The sequence below is a fragment of the Rhinolophus sinicus genome, chromosome 11, assembly GCF_057876585.1.
Source record: "Rhinolophus sinicus isolate RSI-liver-muscle chromosome 11, RSI-T2T, whole genome shotgun sequence".
Classification (NCBI taxonomy): domain Eukaryota; kingdom Metazoa; phylum Chordata; class Mammalia; order Chiroptera; family Rhinolophidae; genus Rhinolophus; species Rhinolophus sinicus.
Window position 1 is genome coordinate 6,569,153 of NC_142511.1, and position 21,424 is coordinate 6,590,576.

Here is a 21,424-nt window from a genome sequence, read left to right on the forward strand (position 1 = left end):
GTGAAAATGTTGATCATAGGTTACTTGGTGTTGGGGTTCTGAATTTTAAATGCCCAATTAAAGCTTCTTACTGGCACTATGAGCATCTGCTTTTAACCCAAAGCATAGTTTTCTTTGAACAAAATTTTGTTTTTTTCCCCAGAGCTTCAATTTTTAAATCACTATTTCTATAACTCATCCGTTTTATACTGTTTGTGTACCCGGTTATTTCAGCATCTGAAAGTAGGGATGGGTGAGAGAGTGAATGGGAAGAGCAGAGGGGGGTGACATTTGTGACGAGTCCCTGTTGCAGACTGACACTTACCAAGCGTCAGCCTGTGTGTGGCCATCATCTGGAGCGTTGCTGGGCTGAAGCTGGCATGGTGGGGATGTCAGTGTCAGACTAACAGGGACATTTAATCTCTGTGAATATGTGTGTGTGTGTTCATGCCTCTGTGGACTTTCGAAGTCCTAGCCCCCAACTCAGGAGTTGTAAACACTGTTGCAGGTGCAACTTAGTGGGTCAGCATTGCCAAACCGATCGCTGATGCCTACCTTCAGCCTTCGGATTCTGTTTTTGATCACGTTTTCTTCTTTGATCCAAATACTTTTTAATAGAGACACTTCCTTACTAGCCTTCTGCCAGTTCAGCAACATTTATTACTTTTAGGCATGTCTTGAAAACAGCATAATAGGTTTATTCTTTCCTTTCTCAATTTCTGTCTCTTAAAAGTGATTTCTGTCAAAGGTTCAATGTTCTGAGTTGTTCCCTATGCTACCAAATCACTTTAGCCACTTAGTTTTGAAGCTGCCCGGTGAAAAACAAAGTTGTACTGGCAGATGTAGGTCAATCGCTTGATTTATTTTCCTCATTCCCCCATAACATGAGCCAAAGACGATGAGGAAGTATAATATTTTTAGCTTTCTTTTAAAAACGGTGTATATTCCGGGTGAGTTTAAGCCACCCCAATTTCTGATGTTTTAGGAGAATCCTGCTGTTTATTCTAGATTAGACTCTAGCTTCATAAAATGATCTTTTGTGTCAATATTCAGCAGGGGAGGCACACAAATAAGTCAATTTATTTAGCAAATATTATTCTATTATGTGCCAGACACTGCTTGCCACTGAGGATAACGTAACAAGAAAGATTTTTAGAGGAGCTCATAAACTAGGGAAGAAGATGGTTGAATGTACTCAAATCTCTATCGGTTGGTGAATTAAATTGTTAAGTAAATGATTTTAAGCCCCTGCAACAGACTTTCAACGATCTTGGTTAATACATCCCTGGTGTGAGGGTTAGATGGTTTCATTCCATTTCTTTCTGTTGACATTTCCTTTTCCATCATATTTTAAATGTGATCTTCAGTAAACCATAAGTATATTTATAAAGTTGGTAATGTCTGTTTATAAAACATTATGAGATCTTTGGGGGGAAAGTGCCGAGTCAACAGAAACATTATCCTTTCAACAAACATGCGCTGTACATGTGCGACTGAAGCACTGTGTGTTGGGTTCCATGAGCGAAAGAAAGATAAAGGAGACAGTTGTGTAGGTCTAGGAGCGGGCAGCGTATGAGGTAGAAACAGGGTACGGGGGAGTTCGTGCGGAAGAGGGTCACAATCAAGACATTTCTTTAGTGTTTTCATGTAAAAGCAAATGTATGTTTAAATGAGCATCTTATGATAATTATATCTTTTTTTATAACTTTTTCCATCTGTTCAGATGACTTGTAATTGGATATTTTCCATAAGCTTATGGGCGCTGTAGACTCCGATATTGTTAGTTTCTTATCAGCCTAGTTAGTTTTCTTTAGCTTTGCTTCCCTTTGACTTGTATTGCCAGGGTACGTAATCATCATTATTAAAAGACATCTTTTAAATATCAGCTACTGTACGTGTCAGGGTTTTCAACTTTGAATAATATGCCACACCATTTCATGGGGGGGGAAGTTCTTAGCAATCCTCTTCCATCTGTGTTGACAATACGTATTATTTCAATGTTACCTAAATATATGGCAGTATAAAATTAAATATAAACTCTTTAAACTTTTAGCTCTGGTGACCATAATAAATTTAATATAAGCAAACTATAAAATCAGTAAAAATGTATATTTGTTGTATTAACTTAATGTTATGGATGCAGTTATTTTCCTGAAATTAAATTGCCGCTCACAGTGTAAATGAGATGCTGACAGCTACAACATAGATTTTTTTGAGCTTGGCATACTTATGGGACCATGTGCCTTCAGATGACTCAAGCTTTCCCAGAACACTTTTCCAACCCACTGGAAAAACTTATTTGTATAGTGTGTTGTTAGGTCATGTGACCTTCACTTGATGCATCATTTACATATTAAATGCTTTTATGTTCTACTTTCTTAGTCTGCAACAAATTAAGAATACCTTGGCTTCAACACATGGTAAATGCTTCAACAAATGTTGGCATCAATACTGCAGAACAGTGCTTTGCTATGAGATAGCAGCCAGATTATCAGAATCTACTTCTACTAAAGCTTTTAGATTGTTTTGAAAGTCAACACTGAAAATTAAAAAAAAATTATGTTTATGGACCACTAAAGATATATTCTCAAAGATTCCTTCGATACTAGTTTGAGAAATATTATAAAATGTATAATATGTACATATACAGAGACACTATATGTGGCATAAACAAGTAGAAATCCAAGAACTATTATAAAGTTAATCACATAGGTGCTGCATGTATAGAAATTACTGCATTGTTAACTATAATGACCAAGTTATCTGTTTACTATTAGCAATTTTATTTTGAAGGTACAGTTTGATGTTCTTGAGTGCTTGTATTTTTTTTGTAAAAATGAGGAAAAATAAGATTTTGTTGGATGATACTGATAATCATGGGTTAAGAATAAACCAAGTATTGGAAATTTTTCATCTAAAGGGCAATGACAGTTATTCATTTTCATAAAAGGCAGCAGAATTGTATTGGACCATGTAGTAAAACAGTAGTGGTCATCGTTAGTCATCTTTACGGGTAAGGCGGGTAAGGGCAGAGTTTGCCCTTACTTACGCTTATGAAAGTGTTCTCGTTCTGCAGAGTTGTCAGACTATATAACAGGACGCTTTACTAACCAAACGCTGCAGCGCCCCCATTCGAGGTGTAAGGGGAATATTTCTTCTGGCTCTTCTTCCCACCGAGCCCAGTCTGAACTTCTCAAATCATCTCTACTAGCTCACAAGACAAACCACTGCTAGCTTAAACATAAGCCAGTGTTTCTTGGGGGGGAAAATACTAAAAAGGGGATGGGTAAAGATGACAGTAAAGCAGGAGGGTATGGAGAGACATACATAGGGGTCTCTTCCCAGCCAATTCTCTTTAGTCCATAAATGCTAGAGAAATGTGCTATGTTAACATCCTACTACGTTGTCGCCCGAATCTTGGCCGTTAGTTATAATATTAGAAAGGAACAAATGAAAATATGAAAGTAAAGACTTGCTTTGAATTTCTAATGCGGAGCATGTAAATCTAAAATTGTAATTTCTTAATCTGGCTATCTCTGGGAAAAGAATCAATTAAGTTACTCTTAGGTTTAAAGACTCCAAAGACCATACCACTGCTTATGAACTTTCTCCTGCAGATCCCGCTATATCCATCTTTTAGTTCATCTTCTACTAGCCTGTGACCTGTATGAGGAAAGGCTCCAGAGCCTCCATCAATTGCCCAGCAGGCAATAGGCCTTCAGTAAAAATTGTAATGTCATTGACTATTGGGATGAATCTGGGCAAAGCATTGACAATGAGCAGATCTTCTCCACCTTTAGTATATTGTAGAGCAGAGCAGTGAAGATGGCAGGTGAGAAGCAAGTCAGAAGGCCAGAAAATCCAGTTTCTGTGTCAACTCTGAATAGTTGAGTTCAATCAACATGCATTTATTGAGTAATCAGCATTTCTTGCTATTGATGGAGTTCGGTAACTCGTATAGTTATCAAAGCCACATTGTTGAATATGTATAGAATGATGAGGGATATAGGAATATAAAAAATACTTCAACTCTTATTCTGAAGGTTTTGTTTTTAAATTTGGACTCCAGAGACAACTTGTGAAGGCAAGAGCATGAGTATTTCAAGTTTTCTTTTGAAAACTGAGTCATAGATGTTGCATTTCAAGCCAAGTAAAGGTTTGCTTACTTTACACTTGAAGGCTTTTTAAAGTTCCAGTTGCTATAACAACTTTGATATTTCTTTATTATTTTTAGCGCTTCAGTTGCCATAACAATAAGATATCTTAAAAAATAGAATTTTTATAATAGAAAATCTCTTTTAATTAAAAATCAATTGGAATCAACATTTCTTTCCTGTAATGTGACTCCATTACTTAAAATGTAATTGTCTTATTCTGTTTCCATACAATTTTAACAGACTTTTGAAGGAGATGTTTCGAGGTTCAACTTTTTCCTCTATGTTTTTACTGTACAAAAATTAAAGGAAAGTGGATGTATTGAACCCTTTCTGTGAGATAATATTAATATTTGATGGGATTTTACTGATATAAAAATCTTATTAGAAACAGTATAATTTCCAGATTGGTTATTTCATAAAATAAGAGAACAACATGATTGATGGATAACTCTTCCATGGAAAATATAAGCTAGCTTGGAATTTCCTTTTTCCTGTGTTATTTTTAAGTGTATTTGTCATATATGTTGCCATATTAAAACAGTTACCACCTCTCTTATCTAGAAATAACTGACAGCCAAAGCCTGAGCTATGGTACTTTAGACACAGAGCAGTTCTGCTATTTACTTTTTGGGGAAAAAAATTCCTGTAAGTGTAGTTTCTGATACTTAAGCCTCTAGAAGATTAAAGATAGTGAATTAGAAGAGGAAGGAGGGGTACTGCTATATTTGCTATGCAAATAAATAGAGTCAGAAAATATAGGGAGCTATATATTCTTTCTAGATGTCCAGTTAGTTGTGTAAATTAAGCCAGTCTCTTTTATATGTATATCTGAATATACATGTAATTGAATTCAGCAGCTACAGCAGTATGATTGTATTACAGGTGTTTTAATTGATGTTACAGTGATGATTCCAGCCTACCAGGTAGCATTCAATTATGTTCACAATTCCCAGATTAAGAAGGCAGAGGAGTGGGTGATACCTGTTATAAAGATTTAAATGTAAAATTTGATAGAGTAAAACAAAATTTTTTAAATTTCAAAAGAGACAGTCTCAGCTGTTTTGGGAATGGCAGGATCCATGTCAGTGAGGTTTTCAGGGACTTAAGGTTCGTAATTTTTGTGTTCCTGAATTGCTGATCACAGAAATATCCTAAGATGCAGAGTCACCTTCAGACCATGTATTGCTTTTAAGAATGTACTTTTCTAAAGGAATGTTGAGGGAGCTGGCAACTCAATAGAATAGTGCAAGTATTGTTATTAATTTCCCAATCCGAACAGGTTACTTGTGGGTGTCATTCCTTGAGCAATGATTAAACAAAAGCAAGTTGATAGTAAAGAATATGCTTACCTTACTATTAGTGAGCTTTGAATGAAAAACTGCTATGTGCTTTTCAGAGTTTATTTTTAGTTTTTAATTAAATAACCGGCTTTAAAAGGGGGGTATTATCACCTCCGTTTTGCACGTGGAGAGGATGACATACCCAAGACCTCATAAATAACGAGTGCTCAGCCAGTGTGCCAACCCGGTCTGGCTCACTCTAAAGCCTGTACTCTCTTCTGGAAGTTGGTCTTTCCTAGTCTTCAAACGTAGTGTTTCTTGTAGGTAAAACCATAACTGAGAGAAAATAGAAAGGTCAAACTGTCCCTGGTTTTATTTGATTGCTCTGCGTACTATTTTTGACCAATTAGCTTTTAATCATGTATTTTGTTTGAGGATTTCCCCTCTGAGAGTTAAACATACATGTATATTGTAATTTTCTTCTCCATTTTCCTTTGTGATTGACTAAAACTAATGGAATCTCCCAAAGGCTTTGCTTTCTTGACCAGTTGTCTTAGATCCCAGCCAGTGAGCGCAGTCTGAGTGTTGTATAACCGGCCTTTAATAAGAAGGCTTTTCTCACGTAGTGTCTCACTTGCATCTGGGCTATTGTGTCTGTGAGTACAAACACTGGGCCGTGAGTCAGGTGTGCTGATTCAGACGGCGTGAAAGCAGGCACAGGCTTGATGTGCTTATTCTGTCCAGCAGTATCTGTTCTTGTAGACATTTCAGTAGCTCTCATTCTTGACGGGACATTGCTTTGGGAGGGCTCTGGTGTTTTCCTTTTCAAACATCAATACATACGATTTCCTGGCAGTGCCTTAAAATTGCTCAATGTAGGGCTCTAATTTGGTGGTTTTACACAGACATGAAGCTCTTGAAACGAGCAAGTGAAATCCTAGCTTTATCATCCTCTTGCTAGAACTTGCATCTATGTGAAATGCACAGATGTTAAATGTTACATTTTGGTGAGTTTGCACGTGTGCATGCAGGTAACCCACAGCTATCAAGCTGCAAAACGTTTCTATCATCCTCGAAAGTTTCCTTATACTTTTCATCACTCAACGCGCGCACACACACACACACACACACACACACACACACACACACACTCCTGAGGCAACGATGTTCTTTCTTTGATCAAAAATTAGTTCTGCCTCTTCCAGAACTTCTTTATATGGACATATCACAATTTGTTTATTCATTCCCCTATTGATGGATGTATGGTTGTTTCCAGCTTGGGACTATTAAAAATAAAGCTGCTATATACATTTTTATACAAGTTTTTTATGGATATATATTTTTGTTTCTATTGGGTAGATTTGATGGATCATAGGGTAGATATGTTTATTGTTATGAGAAACTCCCAAACTGTTTCAAAGTTGGGCCATTTGACATTGCCAGTAGGAATTTATGAGTTTCTGTTGTTCTGCATCCTTATCAACATTTAGTATTTGTCAATGTCTTAATTTTAGCCGTCCTGGTGGCTATATCATGGAATCTCACTGTGATTTCAGTTTGCTTTTTCTTGATGACTGTTGTTGCTCAGCATTTCTTCCTTGGTGGCCATTTCTGTGTCTTCCTTTGTGAAATGTTTATACCAGTGTTTTCCCATTTTCCAATCGCATTATTTGTATTTTTATTAACAAATTATAGAAGTCAGTTATATATTTTGAGTACAAGTCCTTTGTTAGATATACGTTTACTAATATTTTTTTCCATTCTTTTGACTTGCTTACTGATTTTCCTAATGATATCTTTTGAAAAGCAAACTTTTAATTTTAAGTATAATTAATTAAATTTTTCTTTTGTATTTATTGCTTTCAGTATCCTAAGAAATCCTTTTCTACTCTCATGTCATGAAAATATTATTCTTCTAGGATGTTTTCTTCTGGATGCTATATATTTATAATACTAATTTTTCTGCTTGGATCTATGATCATCTCAAATATTTTTCGTGTATGGTATGAGGAAGGGGTCTAAGTTTACTTTCCCCCAGAGAGCCAAAATTTTCTACTACCATTTACTGAACAGATTTTCTTTTCTCCTGATGTGTTTTAGATTCTGTTGAAATTCAGTTGATTAGAATGGGTTTATTTTTGGACTCTATTCTTTTCCATGGTATGTTTATGTGTCCTATGCCAGTCTTGATTACTGTGGCTTTATAGTAAGTCTTGAAATCAGGTTATACCAGTCCTCCAACTATTTTTTATCCCTTCCCAAGATTGTTTGAGCTATCCTAGTTTTTTTGTTTTTATATGTAAACTTTAGAAAGAACTTGTAAGTTCTTAAAAAAAAAAAATCTGCTTGGATTTTAATTGGAATAGCAAAAAATCTATAGATCAATTTGAGAAAAACTGACATTCTTAACAATATTGAATCTTCTAATTCATAAAGATGGTGTATCTTTCCATTGACTTAGGACATTTTAATTTTTCTCAATGACATTTTGTAGTGTTCAGGGTAGAGGTCTTATAAATCTTTTATTAAGACTATTCATATTTTTTTTTGCATTTTGAGGGTATTGTGAATGGTTTATTGTTTTAGAATTTTATTTATTATTGTTTGTTGAAAGTGTATAGAAATGCAATGATTTTTGTATGTTGACCTTGTATTCTGACAAAATTTACTCATGCTAATGGGGATGATTTTTTTTATTTTAGTATTTCCTATGTTGGCAATTATGTCTTCCTTTTCTTGTATGATTTAACTATTTCTTTTTCTTGCCTGTTTTGCTGACTGGGACCTCCAGTACTATGTGCATTGAAGTGGTGAGAGCAGACAGACATCTTTTCTCATTTCCGATCTTAAGGAGAAAGCATTTACTCTTTCACCATTAAATAACACGTTAGCTGTCGATTTTCCCATAGAGTGTTTCCCAGATTAAGGAAGTTGTCTTTTGCAGTGCCACAAACTTAACACTTGTTTATTAACAATGAAAAATATTTAACAAGTGTAACTTGTCTTATAATGAAATGAAGTTAACAATATAAACTTGTTTTGGCCTTTGAGAAGTCACTAAATCAGCGGAATGTAACATGTGCCACTTCAGAGGGTTTATTTTTTTTGTTTAGTACTTCAACCAAGTTGTCTTATACTGTTGATACCACATTTAATAGTACTACATTTAAAATACATTGATATGGCATCTTGCAACATTGGTCATTATTAAAATAAGTAAATAATCAGTATCTCTTGTTAGGTACGATTTTTCAAAGCACTAGTCAGATATTCGTATTGAATTGGGTTTAAGTAGAAGTATTGATGAATGTTACTCTTAATTTGAATATATTAGACTAATTATTTTCCCTCTGAAATTTGGTCATATATTTTATAGCTCTCTTGTGAATCTTGTATGTTATACAAGGGATTCCAAGGAACTTTGTGTATTCTGAGTGTCACAAAACTGTTTATTAATATTTTTCTGTCGTCTTATAGACTCTTCAAGCGATTTTTATGTGCTTTCCATTAAATTATATTAAATATTTATTTGTTCAACTCCTATTCTATGCCGAACACTGTAGTGTAGGCACCTGAGAGAAAATGAGGAACAAAGCAGATGTTGCCTTTTTCATGGGGCTTGCAATCTAGTCAGGAAGACACAATCGAATGAAATAGGTTCTTATAACCTATGATAAGTGTGGAATATGCTCTAATCTGGGAATTCAAGGAAGGTTTCCCTGAAGAGGCATTTGAATCGACACCTGAAGATTGCATCGGGATGAACTAAAACAAGTGTGAAAGCATAGTAAGCAGCAGGTACAGAGAACTTAAGGCGGCAGGGAACGTAAGAGATATGTGTAGGACTTGGGGACCGGTGGAGTGGGCGGAGGTAGAGCCAGTTTAGCTCATACTAAGCAACATAGACTAGAAGTTAAGATTGGATAGATATGTAGAGACTGGATTTTGTAGGACCTGTTAGGTCTTTACCCTAAGGGCACTGAAGTATTTTTTTAAATTAAATTTATTGGGGTGACATTGGTTAGTAAAATTATACAAGTTTCAAGTGTAGAATTCTGCAATATATCATCTGTATATTGCATTGTGTGTTCATCACCCAGAGTCAGTTCTCCTTCCATCACTTATATTTGACCCCCTTTACCCTTTTCTACCACTCTCTTTCCCCCCTTACCCTCTGGTAACCACTAAACTATTATCTGTGTGTGTGAGTTTTTGTTTGTTTGTCTTGTTTGTTTGTTGCTTTCCATTTTATATCCCACATAGGAGTGAAGTCATATGGTACTTGACTTTTTCTGACTTATTTGCTTAGCATGTTGTCACAAATAGCACTATTTCATCTTTTATTATGGCTGAGTAATATATTCCACTGTATATATGTACCACATCTTTATCCGATCATCCATCGAAGGCCGGTTTGGTTGTTTCCTTGTCTTGGCCACCATAAATAATGCTACAATGAACATAGGGGTCCATCTATCTTGATGGATAAATGTTTTCAGAGTTTTTAGATAGATACCCAGAAGAGGGATTGCTGGGTCATATGGTAATTCTGTTCTTAGATTTTTAGTGTTGTTTTTTTTAATTTTTAATTTTTTAAACAGGGGAGTGATATAATCAGGTTTGCGTTTTGGAAAGACTGTTCTGTCTGTTTTGTGCAGCATGGATTGAAAAGAGGCTGCACACGACGCAGGAAGCCGCTGCAGTAGTCCACACACAAGCTGATGCCGGCTTGCTTAGGGGAGTGACACTGCAGATGGAGAGAAGTTAACCAATGAGAGGAGTCATTGAAGAAATAGATAAATTCCGCATGCATACACCTGGGGGACATTTAAAGAGTACTTTAAAAAACCTTTGACTTTATATTTGTTTACTTTTTAATATTTTAGTTGTGTGGTTACCCTTGATAGTCACTGCCTACTCTTTATTCTGTTTACCGTTGATGGCTAATGTCTCTATCTTGCTTTACTGTTTAGGTCCTATTGAGTAGTTGCTCAAGTCACTTACAGGTTTAATAATGAAATATTGAAATATTGATACATATAAAATAATATATAAAACATCTTTAAGGCATAAGTGAAAAATCAAATACTTGTGATGTGTCATGTCATAAAGTTATACAGTTTTAGCTGTTAGAAGTAATTCTGAAGTAATACCAAATAATGATTCCTCTTAGAGACTTTCCAACTAGCATTCATCAGTTGAAAGGAGAAGGATGATTGTATTAAGAATGGCAATAATAAAATACCTAATGACCCCTAAAATGAAGAGAATTATGCCTAATATAAAAACAAAGAATGCTTTATGTAATGAGCTATGTAAATATAACAATATTAATGGTCTTTTGTTATTAGAGCTTCACATTATAATTAGTTCTTATTAAAATCAGATCAAAAAAAGATGGAAAGGAGGAAAAGTGAGGAGCCAGTCGAAGCAGTCAGTCTCTGAAAAGAACATTATCTTGTTAGAACTACTGAAGCTTTTGGGTGGAAGTTGGTGGGTCAGAGCACTGCTCCTCGAACTCTCCTTCTCATCTCATCACATACCTTTGAAAGCAGGTACAATTATGGGTTATTTACAGTAGTCTTAGAGTCAAATCCCTGCCAGTGATTTTGGGGAAAGAAATGTGTCAAACTAAGGTGATCGAGTATTTTAATTTCTCTAAAGGGAGTTGTTTTTGCCATTTCCCTGGTATTCAAAACACTACAGTTCAAAAGTATTTTTAAAATGTGTAAAGTCTATACTTTTAAAATGATTTGTTTAGATTTGGGTGACTTGAGGAAGCTTTAATAATTGATAGTGTTTTATTTTTCAGTGGTTTTGTAGTAAAGCTTGGTATTTAACTGTTCTTCATATGGAATGTGAGGTCTGTCCACATTTATGAATATTTATCAAATGTAATTTTTATTTTGAATAATTATTATTATTGTAAACGAATGTTAATTACATCCCGTTTTCTTTGATTTTAATACTTTTAGGTATCCCTAAAAGTCAAAATGCTTCCCTGCAAAATAGGACTTTCTAGCTATTTTTTAAAATTCACATATAATTATCATACAATATCATATTAGTTTCAGGTGTACATCATGGTGATACTGTATTATCGCACTTTATGAAGTGATCCCCACAGTAAGTCTAGTTACCATCTAACATCATACAAAGTTATTACAATATTTTTGACTATATTGTCTATACTGTACATTATATTCCATGACTTTATTATTAATATTTTACAGCTAGAATTTTGTACCTTCACCTAATTTGCCTGCCACTCAACCCCCACCCCTTTTGGTAACCAACAGTTGATTTTCTGTATGAGTCTGTTTTTTGTTTTGTTTTTCAGATTTCATGTATAAGTGAAATCATATGGTATTTGATTTTCTCTGTCTGACTTATTTCACTTAGTATAATACCTTCTGGGTCCATCCATGTTGTCACAAATGGCAAAATTTCATTTTTTATGGCCGAGTAATATTCCATTTTGTATATGTACCACATATTATTTATCCATTTGTGTATCGATGGACACTTAGGTTGCTTCCATATCTTGGCTTTTGTAAATAATGCTGCAATGAATATTGAGGTGCATATATCTCTTTGAATTAGTATTTCATGTTCTTTGGATGTCCCCCATGTCCGTTGCAGCAAAATTTACATTAACCTTGTTGTATTAAATTTAAATATTTACTTTCAAACCTCAACATGTTCTCATTCTAAGATTATTCTAACTTGTTTCATAAATTTTTCTTGAAATGAGAAATGCGCGTCCGTTCTACAATTTCACCTAAACCCCTGAGATTTTAGCAATAGTGTGGTCTTTTTGAAAGGCCATTCAACATGAAGGAAAGAATAGTCCTTTCTACTCTTTACAAATCATTGTTTAAAATCCAAAAGAACTCTTCTTAGACATTTCTTGACTGGTAGCCATCAGTGGAAAGGAGAGGAAAAAAGAGTGGGGTTCATCAGTGTGGTATTAAGAATGACAGTTTTGACCTGTGTCAATCCTAGTTTCAAAACTCTGTAATAATAGTAGGCAAGTTATAGTTACTTTCTCTACTGCCTATTTTCTTCCTTTGGAAAATGATTATGATAGTACCGTCTTCATAGGTTTTTATAGAGAAAAAACATATAAAGCACACAGCATAATGCTTGGCACATAGATAAACGTTAGTTATCCTCCATTCTTATCTTAATTTTCCTGATTTAATTCTGAAATAATTGGTAAAATAGTTCTAAGTCACTTTTAAGAAGAGTGCAGACTCCAGAGGATTTGCTTTTTAAAAGTGAATGTTTATCAATAGTAAGTCAAAATAAATGGAAATATTTTTAACCTCCATCAAATAAATGAGCTTAATTTACTTCCTTCTAATTCAAGCATTGGATGACAAAGTTCTTTGACTCTTTGAATCTTTTTTATGTTAGGTTCAAAAGTGGACTAAACAGTCATTCTATTTATTTCTAATGCCTACTCTTCTGAGGTCATATTTGACCTTATATGTTTTCCCAAATAGGGTTTAGTATACAGGTGTTAGTTCCAATGCTTTGTTTGTACAGTTGAATACATCAAATTCAGCAGGTTAGTGTGGGTATGGCAGGGATGGGAGCGATTACGTGATTTTTAACTTCTATTAATCAAAACATAGCTATATTTTCGAGAATAAAAATAGTAGCTATATTACCGGAGTTCATGAAGACTTAACTGATGTTTAATAATTAATAAGTTTTTTCTGCCAATAAGCATTAGATTACTGCTGACTTTTAGTGTCAAAGTACCTTGTGGTAGTTTCTCTGCAGGTTTAAAGGTGTATCCCAGTTTTGTTTTTTTCTGTCCTGCCCATAGGAAATAATCTTTACAAATGCTCTAAGGAGAATACCTCTAGAAGTTCATACATGCCATTAATATGTTATAAGATCGGTCAGTCCCATTGTCTTCTTTTGTCAATCTTGATCGGAGCTTGACGAGTGAGTCTATAAGCCTGCATGTGCCTGGCAACTGTTACCTAGTGACAGTTTCAGCTGCAGTAGCCATTGGCTGTGCTGTTGATTGGGGCAGGAGGACCGAGTCACCTTTCTGATGGTGAGTTCTTCTGCATCGGCTCAGGAGGAGGAGGAGGAGCAGGGCTCCGGCTCAGGTGGAGGCAGTGATGCTGAGACTGTGAAGAATAGCCCCACAGCATCCTGGTAACTGCATCACAGTGAGTCGGACTTCCGAATCAAGCAGCCCAGCCTAGCAGCTGATGAGAATGAATGTAGGTGAGAAGCATTGCCTTATCCCTGCAATGAGAGAACTATTTGGTGACAAGTGAAAGTGGGATGTGCAAGGAGGACTGTCCCGTGGCTATTATAAAGGAAGGACCGCCCTGAAGGACTTGCTGCTGCACGAGAAAATAACTTTCGGAAGAATGCTTTCTATGAAGCTGCTGCTTTGTTCCTGAGGAAGTGTTTTTATTTTTAATGCATGGTATTTCTTCAAAAGATATGACAACAAAGGCTGACAAGAGACTCTTTGAAATGCCTGTACTTTAAAAAAGACCTTTGACAATGTTCACCTTATATCAGAACGACCTTGGAAGCCTTTTGGATGGATTCTATCTAGCCAGCCTTTCAGTATTTGAAACTCTAGGATATAAACGCATCTCAATGCTTTAGAGGTATTTTAAAACAAGACCGTCTTACAACCTGCCTGATGGCCCCTGTGTTAATTGAGCACTTGCTCAAAATAGAATGCAGAAATAGAAGAGACATTTTTTTAAACATATGGCTGCTACATAACTGCAAATGTAACAAACAAGGTAATTTTCCACTTTCAGAAGATTTAGTTGAAGTAATGATTTAATTTGCTAATCATCTAATGAAAATAGAAAAGGTAGAGAAACATAGACTATGAAGCCTAATAGAAATGCCTCAGTAATAAATATTGGCAACATTTCTTGTCAAATAAGCTCAGGGTGCTTATAGGAAACTTTCTCTTATTGTCTAAATTTAATGTATGGTTACCTATATATGTGATGAGATATAGGTGTGGTTACAAAGGTGAGAAATAACTATATAGTCTATGATCATGCTTTATTATAAGGAAGGTGGCATATTAGACAATGAAAGTTATTTTCAGTTACTGATGCTGAAATTAATAGCAAAAATGAATTCTTTTCCTTTTGAAAAGGAAGAAGTATAAATTACATTGCTGGTGGTAGCACCAGTAACTGTAATAGACTAAAACTGTTTTCTTCTGAATGTTTTAAAATTGCATGCAGAATTGAAACTTCAGAAGTTTATCATATTTTGTCAGGTGTTAACACATTTCATATTATACCTTCCCTACTGGAGATATGTGTGTTTTCTCCTCATGAAAACTATAGGGCAATCTGGAGTCTGTTATCTCTGTTCTGCTCCTTTGTGCCCAAATAAAGATGACTCTTTTGTTGGGAAATGGGTCGGTGGTTCGTAGCTTTTTAAAGAAATGAGAGAAACGGATCATAAAGTTGACCCAACAGCATCAAATCTCCAAAGACACTGTTCGTCACAATGAACTTTTTCTTAGCTTTCCAACCAAATCTGAGATCTTAATTCCTTAAATTCTAAACTATGAATCCACTTCTCGTGATAGATGAAACAGGAAGCCTGAGACAATTTCAGACCTTTTCTTTTCTCATTCTTTCTAGTTGATCCCTAAGAAACAGCCCTTCTGAGGAGGACATACAGCCCACAGAAGCTTTTCTTCTCTTGGCAATTGATTTATTTATTTTTGTTGCAGATTTAATTTTTCATAGTGCAAGGTAATAAACCCATTTTCTCTAGAAGTGCCTTGTGTCTGCAAAAAGTTGTTTGAGACCACCAGAGGAAGCTCATGAGTGACCCTTTTTCACCGCCTTTGTAGCTTATCCCCTCCCTCCTCTCGCTCCCCTCCCAAAGCTGAGGTGTGTCACTGCTGCACTGAGGCTGATGAAGATCCTGGAACACTCTCTGGGATGCTCAGCTGTGACAGAAGCACTGCCACTGTCTACGGAAGCTGATTCTGAAACCCTCGTGCAGAGTTTAACAGATGCCGGGCAGGGCACCGGCTTGCTGTAGCCAAGGCTGCAGGTTCCCTTGATTCCAAGCCATGAATGAATCCAGGTGGACTGAATGGAGGACCGTGAACCTGAGCAGTGGCCTCGTGAATGTGACCGAGCGCCACTCCTGCCCACTGGGATTTGGCCATTACGGCGCGGTGGACGTCTGCGTCTTTGAGACGATTGTTATTGTCCTGCTGACATTTCTAATCATTGCTGGGAATTTAACGGTCATCTTTGTCTTTCACTGTGCTCCACTCTTGCACCATTACACCACCAGCTATTTCATTCAGACCATGGCATATGCTGACCTTTTCGTTGGAGTCAGCTGCTTGGTTCCTACTCTCTCACTTCTCCACTACTCCACGGGGATCCACGAGTCATTGACTTGCCAGGTCTTTGGATATATCATCTCGGTTCTCAAAAGTGTTTCCATGGCATGTCTTGCCTGCATTAGTGTGGATCGCTATCTTGCAATAACCAAGCCTCTTTCCTACAATCAACTGGTCACCCCTTGTCGACTGAGAATTTGCATTATTTTAATCTGGATCTACTCCTGCCTGATTTTCTTGCCTTCCTTTTTTGGTTGGGGGAAACCTGGTTACCATGGTGACATTTTTGAATGGTGTGCCACCTCTTGGCTCACCAGTGCCTACTTCACGGGCTTCATTGTTTGTTTACTTTATGCTCCTGCCGCCTTTGTTGTCTGCTTCACTTACTTCCACATTTTCAAAATTTGCCGGCAGCACACCAAAGAGATACATGACCGGAGGTCCCGATTCCCTAGCCACGAGGTGGGTGCCTCTGGGGAGACCGGACACAGCCCTGACCGTCGCTACGCCATGGTTTTGTTTCGGATAACCAGTGTGTTTTACATGCTATGGCTCCCCTATATCATTTACTTTCTGCTGGAAAGCTCCCGGGTCTTGGCCAATCCAACACTGTCCTTCTTAACAACCTGGCTGGCTATAAGTAATAGTTTCTGTAACTGTGTAATATACAGCCTTTCCAACAGTGTCTTCCGGCTGGGCCTCCGAAGACTGTCCGAGACGATGTGCACATCTTGTATGTGTGTGAAGGATCAGGAAACACGAGACCCCAAACCCAGGAAGCGGGCTAATTCCTGCTCCATTTGAAGAGAACTACACAGGAAATCAAATGTAATCTGACAGTGGTTTGTGATCATATTCTTCATTCATCTGGAAATTTGCCACTAGAGAAATATTTACTTGAATAGTTGACTGTGAGATGAAAAGACTAAAGGTTTCTTTCTTTTTTTTTTTTTCTTTTCTCATGGAGAAAAAAACTAAAGGAAAGGATGTATAGAGGGCAATCTCATGAGATAATTATAGTGTGTGAGTATAAATGTGCAGTAATAGGAAAAATTAAGCACTGAGGATGAAAACAGTATCTCAGCTCTTCCACAGGACGTGAGCGAAGCCCCTCGTCGTCTCTGTCTCTCTCTGACTGAACTCTCTCCTCTGTCTTTGTCTCTCATTCTCCCTCTCTCTCTCTCTCTCTCTCTCGCTCTCTTTGTGCTTGTGGAAATTACTTACATAAACTGCCCTTTATAGAAAATGCTACATATTATATATGTGGCCAAGTGTAATCTTTTGCATCAAAGTGTACTTTTAAACACACTGGTCTGAAATCCATACGTGGTCTCTCCACGGAGGATGCACAGTAAGTGTTGTGTTTTAGTACCTGCCACACAACCCTTTTGCTTGTGTTTTTATAATCTCTGCAGCACAAATTTTCTGCTGTGAATAAAAAGACACAGTATTTTTATTTCATTACCGTAAAATTATGCTCGTCCCCTCCCCCTTTCCTAGCAGCCTGCTGTATTTTTCTCTCCATTTTTCTTGATCTGCATCCTTTGGTACCTTAATCCAGAAGTGTCTTAGCTGAAGAAAGAATCTACTATGTAAAGCAATCATGATATTAAATAATTTATTTCTTCCGACAAAGCAATCTCTAGCCTGTTTGAGATATTGTGTTAAATATTTTTAATGGCTTTTGGAAACACTTATTTCTGGTTCCTTTTAAATTATTTCATGTGCCCAAATGGTGTCCCATTTTCTATAGTAAAGCTTCATTTTCCTTTAAGAAAATCCACAAAGAATTCAGATGCAGGGACTCACCCAGATATGAGGTACCACTCTTAAAGCTACTTGGTGTGTCCTGGTTTTTTTTTGTTGTTGTTGTTGTTGTTTTTGAGTAAAAAAATGACCTTTTTGTGTTAGGACTACAAAACTTACTGTTCTGTCCACTAATCATTTGTGTGACATGCGTTTGCACATACCACATTTTTCACAACAAAGAAAATGTAAATTATATTATGTGACCTGTGCCTAATGTTTTCTTAGCACAATATATAGATCAATGTTCCTTAAGTCATCAACATTGGAAAAAATATACAAAAACTTCTTTTAAGAGAAGAATACTTTTGTTTAGTTGTTATTTAGATATTTATATTAGACCAAGCTGCATTCTTAGTGTTGCTGAGAATACAATATACTTAATTATCAAGTACAGGTAAGAGCTGTCAGTATTTTCTTTTGTAATGATCTGTTTTCATATTCAGAGATTAAATTAGCTTATTTTTTAGTGTGCTACATGGAATTGTGTAATAAATTGTCAGGGGTTTGGGTGTAGCTAAATGGTATTTGGGAATTAGTAGTGAAGCAGGCGTGAGTAGTAAAACATCTAAATCTTACTTTTTTACCCTAAGTTTCTTGCCTGACAGATATTTTAAAATTTCTATCAAACTACTGAGTATTTTTCTTCTCAGCATTTTTGATTTCTTTGTTTTACGAAATGCGTTAATGAAATGTGCCTGTGGAAGCCCGCCATTGTCACACACTGGTGGTTTGGCTTCAGAGGTCCTTTATAGAAATGTCATCATTTTACTGAGGTTGTTCTGAACCCCTGTATATTTTTAAACATGTAAGAAAGGTTTAAAATAAAGAATAAAATAGTATTCTATATATCAAAATCAGACTTTGCTTCAGTTTAATAAAACATTTACTTGGAACAAAAGTTTACTTGTTTGGGATTAAAATTTAATAGTTTTACACTTCCGTGGTTTGGGTTGTTTATATTAATTCATGTCCCCTGTTTGCCAGTGGCATCTTGGATAAGTTGAAATGTGCCTTTTAAGTTCAGGCCAGTTCAAGGAAAACAAAGTTCAAGGAAACATAATTCTATGACTTTCCAGTTGTCATAAATAGGATCTTCAACGTTATATGTATTATTTTGACTCCTTTGGCTTGGCACATACATATAGTTAGAAGAGACTCAGGAGATCCCTGTACAGAAAACCTGAGGCCCTGCTTATTGTACGTTCTTCCTCTGACTTTTCCTTTTAATTATTAACACCAAGAATTATGAGCCAGGTACCATGTTATGTTTTACATATAACATCTAACCCTCACTAGAACCCTTTGTGATAGCTACCAAGTTTCCCTGAAAATAAGGCCTAGCCGGACAATGAGCTTTAATGCGTCTTTTGGAGCAAAAATTAATATAAGACCCAGTCTTATTTTACTATAATATAATACCGGGTCTTACATTACTTTTTGTTCCAAAGGACGCATTAGAGCTCATTGTCCGGCTAGGTCTTATTTTCAGGGAAACACGGTACTGTTATTCCCATTATAGAGATGAGGAAACTAAAGAAAAGTGACTTATTCAAGATCAATCAGTCAGAGGCTCTGTCACACTCAGTTGGCCTGGCACCAAAGCCTGTACACTTAACTGCTACGCTGTACTGCTTTCTTTTTTTTCAAAAGCTTTCAAACCTTTGTACCTTGGTCTATACCTTTTTCCTACAAAATTTCTCTTGAGTTTTCTTTCTGTTTTTCTCACCCAGATCTTTGCTTGAGTTCTTTTCTTGTGTTATGTTTTTCCTTGATCTTACAAATCTCTTTGATTAAAACAGCAATCTGATAAGCCCAAACTGGCCAGGTCAGTCTATACTTAAACTGAAACAGTGGGGCGTGGCGTTTCCTTGATATTACTTTTGTTCAGTTTTGTTAAGTTTTCCTTGAGTAGCGTTGTCAAATCTTTGCACATTTCTTACTGAAAAAAATTGTTTTGAAGAAGAGTGGAGGAGGAATGCTTTATTGTAGGCTGTAAGGGGAACCTCTGTGAGGCACGATCTAGGTTTAGATTCTCCATTTATTTTCACGTGCAACTAACTCTAGGGTAAACCAACTTCCTCTCGACATCTTTTAATATGTTTATAGGATAAGGTAACACTTATTTTGAAATTACTGTCTTTTTTAGATTAATGTGTTTTAAGAATAGCAAGCATAGCTATTATTTTCATCATTATATTGTATTCTATGGTAATTATCCAATTTGGTTATAAATGACAGCCAAGCAGTAATGCTGTAGTCTGTTACTAAGGGTTCTATTATCTGTGGATTGTTTCTAAAGTTATGTCATGTTGAAAGTCTTTATAACCTACCAGTGTATGAGACCTGGATTGAGATCCTGGCTTCTATAAACTGTTCGGTCTTAGGTAACATGCTGAATGGTCCAAGTCTTCAGTCTTCTCCTCAGTAAAAGCCAGACACTTGTGCCTTCCTGTTAGGCTGGATTTAAGGGCTAAATGAGATAATGCCGTCTATGTGTTCAGCATGGTTACTGGCACATAGAAAGTGTTCAGAATAACACTGTTAACTGCTGTTTTATCTTCGCGGCTGCCACGCTTATTGCCATCACAACTTAAACATCAGTAATTCCAATTTCAGGAAATTTTATTGTGTTTTTTTAAAATTGTATTTTATAATAGAATTAATCCATTGAGCATTAGGATTTTCTAAAACAGCATTTTCTTTTTTTCCATATCTGTTTAAACTCAGACTTTGGCTGAAACTCAGATGTTTTTAAATATAGAAAACTTCCATAATTTCTGAAAGCACATTTCCCAGTAATAGTTATTCATGAAGACATCATTTGAGATTAAAGATACCCAGCAAGCACATGTTGGGATGAGACCAGGATGATTAACCTACCTCCCTACTTTTTTGTATTAAATGTGCTTCAACATTTTTCCTTCATCAGGTTGTTGATAGTAGGAAAGGATTGTTCAGGAATGTCTTCCCATTTGTCTTTGCACTTTAGTTTTCCTCACTAATGTAGAATTTAAGGTATTTCTTTTATCATATACATGTTACCTGGAAAAAACAAAGATGAGTAAGCAGATTCGTTATACATATATCATTATATGAGTGTAGAAATAAATGAAGTTGTTGCCTAAAAGAACTTTTCTCTTTCTCTCCTGACCCTGGAAGCTAATTATTAGTGTGATAAACAGGTGCAGAAGATTCTAAGATGTGGAGAAATTGGTAGAATGACATGCTGAGTATAGCATCGCTTGTGTTCAAACAGGTGGAACCATCGCTATGCACAGGAGGTTAGGTTACTGAATGGATGCTGTGTTCTGATGTTTAGGTTCCAATACTTGCTTTTTCCCTGAGCAACATTTTATTTTAGGATTAAGAAGGACATGTAGCAAGTGGAATACTCTACAACCAAACGTATAGATGTTGGGGAAAATCAAAATTATTAGAAAAGAAAAAAGACAGATTCCCGTTTCAGTGTTTCCAGTGAATGAAAGTTTTCACCAGTGCTAGTTTTGCTCTATAATTTAAAATAGTCATAACTGTTTTAAAACAGTAGAAGTGGTTGTCTTAAAATATTAAAAGTGATGTAAATAGATTTTTTTTCTTTAGTAATACTATTTTTTCACAATGTGCATTTACTTTTTTCTAATTGAGAAATTATTTTATTAAAAAGAATGCTGTCTAGTTCAAAAATATTTTGACATTTCACAAAACAGTTTTTCATTTTATAAGTAATATTATCCAATTTTGTCTTAATGCTATTTTCTTTTTAAGATAGTTTATATAGTTTTCTGACTTTTATAGTATTTGTTATTTCAGGTAAATTT

General features: G+C 35.9%; 2 protein-coding genes across 3 annotated transcripts in view; both read left to right on the forward strand.

The window, feature by feature from the left end:
* The window catches only part of RABGAP1L (RAB GTPase activating protein 1 like), a 424,365-nt gene that overhangs the window by 133,599 nt on the left and 269,342 nt on the right, over positions 1–21,424 (forward strand). The gene's annotated exons all lie outside the window — the stretch shown is intronic.
* Positions 13,493–18,504, forward strand: GPR52 (G protein-coupled receptor 52). Its single transcript, XM_019726424.3, has 2 exons — positions 13,493–14,205; positions 15,076–18,504. Exon 2 carries the CDS (start codon positions 15,516–15,518, stop codon positions 16,599–16,601), a length of 1,086 nt encoding a protein of 361 aa, XP_019581983.3. The 5' UTR covers positions 13,493–14,205; positions 15,076–15,515; the 3' UTR covers positions 16,602–18,504.